Source organism: Ammodytes marinus (assembly GCF_949987685.1).
Source record: "Ammodytes marinus genome assembly, contig: scaffold_76, whole genome shotgun sequence".
Lineage (NCBI taxonomy): Eukaryota > Metazoa > Chordata > Actinopteri > Uranoscopiformes > Ammodytidae > Ammodytes > Ammodytes marinus.
In genome coordinates, this window is record NW_027648534.1 from 130,833 (window position 1) to 139,452 (window position 8,620).

General features: G+C 37.9%; 1 protein-coding gene across 1 annotated transcript; it reads right to left on the reverse strand.

The window, feature by feature from the left end:
* Nucleotides 1-691: 691 nt before the first annotated feature.
* LOC307270410 (uncharacterized protein) lies at nucleotides 692-5,118 on the reverse strand. The gene is made up of 2 exons (XM_080054292.1): nucleotides 4,945-5,118; nucleotides 692-2,357 (listed from the first exon to the last, which is right to left on the reverse strand). Exon 2 carries the CDS (start codon nucleotides 2,346-2,348, stop codon nucleotides 1,467-1,469), a length of 882 nt encoding a protein of 293 aa, XP_079910418.1. The 5' UTR covers nucleotides 2,349-2,357; nucleotides 4,945-5,118; the 3' UTR covers nucleotides 692-1,466.
* Between the last annotated feature and the right edge of the window lie 3,502 nt (nucleotides 5,119-8,620).

The following is an 8,620-nucleotide window of genomic DNA, read 5'->3' on the forward strand; positions in this document are numbered from 1 at the left end:
ATTTTATTTCTTTATGTGTTTTTTTTTTTTTTTTTTCATATTGATTGTTTATTTCTGTTTCTTGTGGTGTATATTTCGTGTTGTTGGGTGTGAGGGTGGGATGTGGGTGGGGTATGTTCGGGAAAAAAAGGGGAAAAAATTTGTATTCATTGTGCTACAATTTTGTTACTAACATTTAATAAAAAAAACTTTGAAAGAAAAAGCAGAGGCTCTGCTATCGTTCCCCTCTCCCTCAGGATCAGCCTGGCATCTGGTAGTATGCCTTCACTGAAATAGATAAGTTATACATTGTTATTGGGGTCTAAAGCCCTTGCCAGTTCCCTCTTTATGCGAGTTTGCTCATTGATAACAGATTGATTGGTTAACCTATTGACATATAGGTTTTTTAAGATGAAATGTGATTTACTCGAGTAACACAATTAAATGTTGTTGTGTTATAATAAGTTATAGTGAATATTTTGGTTCATTATAAAGTTTAGTTTAGTTCGTGTCTTGACCACTTTCTCCCCCGTATGGCCAGCCCTGCCTGCAGCCAAAGCCCTAAACAAAATAACCAGATACATCACACCAGTGCCACTTCGTCTGTTATTTTTATGTGTTATGTTTCTGCATGCAAGTATTACTATTGTCTACACACAACATACACGTTCCAAAATGTATGGTGTTTAGGTGCTCAACAATGAGAAAGATGTGTGAAGGGGTTTTAGAACCTTGTTGACAAAGCAATGAGCATTTCAATAAGTGATGTTACCAACCAAGGGCGTAGGTTTTGTTAAGGTCAAACACTTAATGAAATATAATTGATAATATATGGAATATAAGGCAGTAAGACTCTCAGGCATTCTATTGTGCTTTCAAATATTTATTCTCCCGTATTGTCCAAAAACCATTCAACACATATCACCTGTTTTGTGATTTTTTTTTTTTAGGAAACATGTTTATGTCAATAACCCAACAGACCCAACTAAAGCCTTTGGCTCCAAAGTTTAAATCTACATAAAAGACATGACGGTCAAAATCAAAAGAAATCATCAATATCTATATCTTTCACATTAGGCTGAAAGGCTACTCCATCCTAAGGCTACTCCTACATATAAGACACTTGACACAATCTAATTCAGGTCAGCAAGTGAAGTATTGGGCTGAACATGGTTGTATGGACAGGTTGCAGATCCTGAGGAGATATTCACTGATTCTGACAACATGGGTTTCCCAGAAATGTGACTCCACGTTCATTTTATTGAGAAGTTTAGCAGTAGAACCCATATACCATTGATACTTTCTTATGTCACCAGTAATACAACTGTAAAATAATGAATCACATTGTTTTTATATTGTAGTAAATAGAGGAAAAAGGTTAAAAGAAACCTTCAGAAACTTTCACCAAAACAATTTGACTTTTTTATGGGGGACTGAGTGTGGTGGATTCCCAGCTGTGCTGCCATGGATACGGCTTCCGCTGGCTTTCACTGGTTAAAACACAGGTAGATGGGGCAGCAGTGACCCTCGTTGAGATTTTCCCCAATGACATTGATACCAGCCCTCATATACTCTGGGACAGCTTCTGTGTTAAGAATCAGGGTCATGGCCTTAATGGGATTGTCGCCTTTGGTTTTCTTGTACCACATGTACACCTGGTCAGCTCCGCTCCGGTCGTTGAGGTTCACATTCACTGGTCTGTAGCGTTGCAGCATGAAGTTCATTCTCTCGCCGTTATTTGTGGAGACTTGCAGGTCAGTGAGCGCACGCTCCGGGTCGGTGGTCTGACGGTACCAGAGGAAGACGAAGGACCCATTGGGACCCCTGTTAGTATCTTCATCCACACGGATGTAGCCATCCTTGAAATTGTCTTTGTCTATACCGTAAGAATCAGTGGCATCCAAATCACAGATGAAAGTTTGCTCGGATCTCCTCAACCAGATGTGGATCCATTCCCCTCCAACCCCTCGGTTCAGATCACAGGCCAGTCTCTCCCAGCCACTTCTGAACTTCAGGGCTTCATTTGCTGCACTTGTAGTGACAGAAACCTCCTCTATGGGAGTATGGTATTCTCCGGACCCTCTGAAGAACCACAGGTAGATGGGTTTACCTCCTGCTCCAGCATTCAGGTTTTTTTTAATCTTCTTGTACCCGGCTTTCCCCAGCCCCTCGGCCATCTCGTCGTTGAATGACACTTGAAGCCTGGTGATTGGTTGTTTGGCAGGTCGATGTTTGTACCAGAGAAAGACGCGCTCTCCTCCTGCCCCCTTGTTCAGATTCTCATCGATGATGGTGAAACGTTTCGATTGGAGAGTTTGTTCGTCAGCTGCCTTAACAGAAACTTTAAGGTTGGTGATGTACTTGGCCATAGTCGTTAACTGCAAACAAGAAAGAAGATCATGAGTAATAATCCAAAAAAGGTTCATTCATACGAGAACATTCAAGTTAAAGGTGGAGTCAGTGATCCTGCAAAATACTTGTTGTCAAAATCAGTGAATATCTCCGCATGAGTGAAAAAGCTGAGCGGGCATATGTGAAAAAAAGACAAATTTCAATGTGCCCTGTGTAAAATTTAATTAAAGGTCCTTTTATAATAATAATAATGATAATAAAATGTTATTTGACAGGGACAATACATACAACATCGCCACAAAAAAAATGGGAAAATGTGATGCATATAAGACGTCTAGCTTCAGCTAATTTGCAGTCTTTGTCCCTGGGTCAGGCTTTAAAATACAATCAAAGATACTAAATACAATAAATGCAGTGATAGAGATACAGTGAATAATACAATTAATAGGTACCATGAGTCAATACACACAGCTGTAGTTATACATTTCAGATTAAAACACAATTAAATTTAGCATTAAACATTAGTAAAGTGCTCTATTAAAATAACTTGAGAGACGTTAATGTTCACATTTCTGCTGCTGCTTGAGCCACTGTTTAACTTTCACACTAAAACTCTTTAGTTCTGTTTGGGATTTAATCTCTGACGGTAGAGAATTCCATAGGTGTGTACCTTGCACTGAGAGAGATAATTGGCCAAATGTTGTCCTGCATCTTCGAACTTTACAGTTTTGTTTGGTTATACTCCTTGTCATTGTCCGGCAGTTGTCAGTCTTTTTAAAGATCTGAGACATTGCTTGTGGGGCCAGTCCATTTAGGCACATAAAAACAACTTTCAAGGAACAGAATTTTATAAAGTTGGAAAAAGTCAACAAATTGTATTTCTCAATAATTTTACAATGGTGCCATTTCTGTGGCTTCTGGTCTAAAATTTTTAAAGCTTGTTTATAGAGTGAGAATAGAGGTCTAGTAGCTGACTCAGTGGCCTGGCCCCAGGCAGTGATGCAATAGGATAGATGTGAAAAAACCATGGCATGCAGATACAAATGAGATGCCTTAAAGGAGAGGCATGACCTGATAAGTCTAAAGCAGTTCAGACTAGTTTTTACAGTTTTAGATAGCTTCTTTATATGTGAGTCAAACTTAATTTGAGGATCTAGAGTTATACCTAGATATTTAAACTCATTTACCAACTCAATTGCTTTACTATCTATAGTGATGTCAAATTTCTCTAGGACTTTCTTTCTTATTGAGAAGCACATTGATACTGTTTTTGTGTGATTAAGTGTTAAGTGATTCCTTTGTAGCCATTCTGAAACAGTAATCATCTGTCTGCTTAAGATCTCTGAAGCTTGACAGGGATTCTTTGCTGAAACATAAAACACTGAGGGATTCTTTGCTGAAACATAAAACACTGAGGGATTCTTTGCTGAAACATAAAACACTGATTTTAGCTAATTTCCTGTTCCCTCGTCCCTACGTCTCCACCACATGAACACACAGCCTTCTTCATCAGATAGTGCCGCGATGGAGAGCAGCAAGTTATCGTTCACAGGCACAGAGACCCGCCTCTTTATAGCGCTCTGTCTCCTGATTGGATAAAAACTAGCGGGATACTCAAGATTTTAATCTGGCAATAACTGCAAATCTGAATGACTGGGAGACCTGTGTTATGAACTGTTCATACTGTTTAAGTGATTAGTGTATGAATATAACGTGATTTAACATGTCTATTTACAAACATAACATCACTTACTTCTCCTTTAATAGCTGAACTGTGTTGTTACCTGAAGCTGTTGCTAAAAGTGGAAGTAAACAGACTCAACTTGATTTTACCTCTCCATCTCTTTTGTTACGCCACTCCCACAATGTAAACAAAGGAGCCTAAGGTAGCTAGAAACCTGCCTGTTTAGTTTTTTGCATTTTTTTTCAGCACACATACACGACGGGCAATTGGTGGATCGTGAGGAGAAATTAACCTATTTGAAAAAAATTATAATAATGACAACAAGCATTCACCAACATTGCTGACACCTCTAAGCTCATGAGTAAACAGAATATCAAAATGTTATAAATATGACTTCTCAGATGAGCTCTAATTGTTGCAAATTAAATATCACTTGTCAAAAATATGGCATCTGAAATGAATTATATTATACATGTTCACGCATACTGCCCCCATTTACAAGTGCATCTCAAACAACCATGGACATTTGTTTTTTTCTGTAACCTAATTCAAGAAGTAAAACATTAATATACTCCTGATTTGTTACACAAAGTGAAATATGTCAGGCCTTTTTTTGTGTAATTTAGCTTTAATGGCTTACAGCTTGTGAAAAAAAAATCCAGCATCTCGAAATATTGGAATATTACATAAGAACAATTGTTTTGAAAAGATTTATAATACAAATATGTCGACGTTCTGAAAAGTGTCATAGCAAAACAAAAGACATATTTCTCTTTGTGTAACTGATCTAGACTTTATTAAAGTTTACCTTTTTTAATTAAATTCCTGGCATTTCTTTTCACTACCAAGATATTCTCATTGTTTAAGATGCACCTATATACTATTTACACAGATTATAATGGATCAAGGAAAGATTCTTGAACACTTACGTGTCTGCTGACAGTGAATGTTAGGGGGGAAGAAGTCAATGATGTGCTGAATTCTGATTTAACTTTCAACGGCCACTTTATATGGAAAACTGAGACGGGGCGGCTCTAGGCATAGGAAATATAGGTGGTTGCGCAGTAAAAGGTTTTCTTTTGGAAGTGTGCCCTATACCTAACCATTCATCTGTTCATTTTTTCACAGGTCTGAGCACGGAGCTTGTTCTTCTGAGTTGACTTGAACGCAGGTTGGTAGGTGTGGCTACGTAGGTAGGGCAGCCGTCCAATGATCTGAAGTTGGTGGTTTGATGCCACATGTCCCTGGGCAAAAATACAATGAAGTCCAAATTGGGTTTAAATTATCAAGTAGCACATGGTTTTAAAGCTTTTATTTGTCTCTATCATTGCAACATTTAAAGGCATACTAGGTCATTCTGGAGAATGTTTGTTGACAAATATCTTTTTTCAAAATCAGTGAATATCTCCTCAAAATGTGCTACCTGTTCGTACTGTGTGCACTCTGAAGAAAATCTGTTGGAAATACAGATTCTAGGCTCTGTAAACTGGTATGTAAACACAGGGAATGTTAACAAAGCCCAGTCCTTCTGTTTACATACCAGTTTACAGAGTCCAGGCTGTGTGTTCACTGTGTGGACAGGTAGCAATTTTTGTGGAGATATTCACAGATTTCAAACAATCTCCAGAATGACCTAGTATGCCTTTAACTTAATTCTCATATATTATAGGGTTAGGGTTAGGGGTTATATTATGCCTGGCAGATCATTCATGCAAAAGTCCTGTAACAGGTCGGGTACCCGCAGGAAAGAGGCAAATAATTAGATCAGGTAAATTTGATGTTTTCTTTGGGGGGCATGTCCCTGAACCTTCCCATTAAATAAAAAAATGCAGAAGTTCATTTTGCCTCAAGCTGTGGTAGCATCACTGATTGCATTGTCGTCAAAGTTTCTAAAACCTCTTTTCCACACTTCTTTCTGAATATTGAGAAACTGAACACAATCATTTTTTAAACTTGTACATGTGTCTATAAACGGGTCATGGACATGAGAACTTGGGCGTGGGCGGACACAGCTTCAGTTCATGTTGTAGCAAGCAGGGGTTGAGGAGTGTGATCAGTAACAATATCAACAGATCTGTTTGAAAAGGATATTGGGAAAATAAATAAATCTTTGATTTGAAGTGTGACCCACAAGTGGTGATTGAACAATGACTGACTGAAAGATAACGTTCTCATTTAACACAGAGAAAACAGATCATGTAATATTCTTTGAAAACATCCAATTATTTTGGCTTTATTCATATTTGGTAACCGATGCCTCGTTTACACCCAAAACAGTCAGAAACACAATACAGATGCTAATGCTTCAATTCTATTAAAACAAACCAAATGTTTGTTTTATACAGTATGTCTGTTAATGAAGAAAAGTGAAGTCTTTGACAAATGATGCCAGGATTTCACTGAATATACGGTGTGTGTGTGTGTGTGTGTGTGTGTGTGTGTGTGTGTGTGTGTGTGTGTTGTGTGTGTGTGTGTGTGTGTGTGTGTGTGTGTGTGTGTGTGTCTGTGTCTGTGACTGTGTATGGACTGACCCCTGGTGAGGGTTTTAGGAAGTGCAGAACAGGATTAGATTTGCCTCTGCTAAATAGTTTTTAGTCCCAGTGGGGAAAAAATCCATAAAATAAAAATGTGTTTAATCTCATTCTGATATTTTAGCATATGTCCAGCATCAGAATTTAACAATCTCTTTAGCCTTAATTATTGCACTATATATACATAGGGGAGAACCGGGTAATCTGAGCCACTTTTTACATTTGCTCCCCTCTAAGGGAGCTAAAATGATTTATCACTCAAATGTACACATTTCCCATTAATTCAGGATGTTTCCTAGAAATGGGCATTAGCAGAATTTTTTTAAGGCAAAGGGCAGTGAAAATATGATTGTTTTAAAAAAAGTTGTCATGTGGCTCACTTTACCCCAGCTGTGGGGTAAACTGATCCACTTACTGTTTCCACTCTGAAACTACCATAACAACATTATATATACAGAAATAGACTAGTAGTAGCTCATGGCATTTTTTCAGCTACAGCCTCCATTCAAACGTTAAACAATTCACATGAATTACAGCTATTCAATTCTTTGACAACTTTTTAAAATCTTAAACAGTCTTTGAACAAACATAGTTTTAGTTTTAAGCTTTTTTCAACCTCTTTCTAAATTTATAATGGGATCCGGATGGGACGGAATGTTCAGAGGCAGAGTGGGGGAACCAACTGTTACAGCGTAGAACTGTTGTAAAAATACATCAAAACCTATGATATAACTGCCTCTCACTCCCACAAATTAAACCCTACATGGATGATTTTGACATCAAAATGTAGGACATATTCTGCCGGTCGCATAGATGTGACTACTGAAGCAATCGGACCTACACAATGGGAGGTCTGGGCTTCCAAGCTAAATGGTGTCCAACCAACTGCCGCATAGACTCCCTTGTTAACTGAGACATGACATTTCTGGAGGAAGGCAGACTGTACCACACATTTAAAATGCTCTGGTTCTCATATTCTTCACATTATAGACACAATGTTCACACTGTGTCTTCATCAGATTCTTCTGGTTCTAACAGTAAAATAATTTTGTCAGTTAAGATCACGGTCGGTCAGTTAGAGGCAGCGGTTTGAGGTGAGGTTTTGGATGAAATGACCTCTCTGAGGCCTCTAAAAGGTGGGATTTCTGCCTGATCACAGACCCTCAATAAGACATACACTCACCTTGGTGACTCACTCTGCCCATTAAAGGGCAATTTCACATTTTTTTCTTGATTTTCTTTTTCTTTTTTTTCTTCTTTTTTCCGCTTTATTAGACAGTTTGGAGAGACAAAGTTGAAATGGGCCTATTTCACACAAACAAATTCATGTCTTTCAATTATAATTTTATCTAGACATTTTTAAATATTCAACATCATTCCTATAAGAGTTAAACAATTCAATACTATTCATACTTAAGACTATTTCTTACTTTTCCACATCTTCATACTCCTTTAGCTGATTCATATAAATTCAAGCCATCAAGGTTGTTTAGCTCCAAGTCTATTCAATTACTATTTCATAGTTTTAAGTTTTGTATCCATGTCTTTCAACTTAATCATAATTTCAGCAAGAAATCATATTCAAACTTCTATATATTCAAATCCTTTCATACTAAACAAACCTTTTTAAACTTTTTTAAATCTTCATACTCAGCTATCCAGTTTAGCGTAAGCTGTTTCAGCATTCACACGCATTTTCAGCAGGAAATGCATTTTCTAGTTTGAGTTACTGTTGCCTTTCTATCATCTCAAACCAGTCTGCCCATCCTCCACTGACCTCTGACTTCAACAAGGCATTTTACGTCCACACAAATGCCGCTCACTAGATATTTTTTCTTTTTCGTACCATTCTCTGTAAGCCCTAGAGATGGTTTGGAGTGAAAATCCCAGTAGATCAGCAGTTTCTGAAAAACTCATAACAGCCCTCGTGGCACCCTCAACATTGCCATGTTCAAAGTCACTTAAACCCCCTTTCTTCCCCATTCTGTTGCTTGGTTTCAACCTCAATAAGTTGTCCCGTCCAGGTCTAAATGCCTAAATGCATTGAGTTGCTGACATGTGATTGGCTGATTAG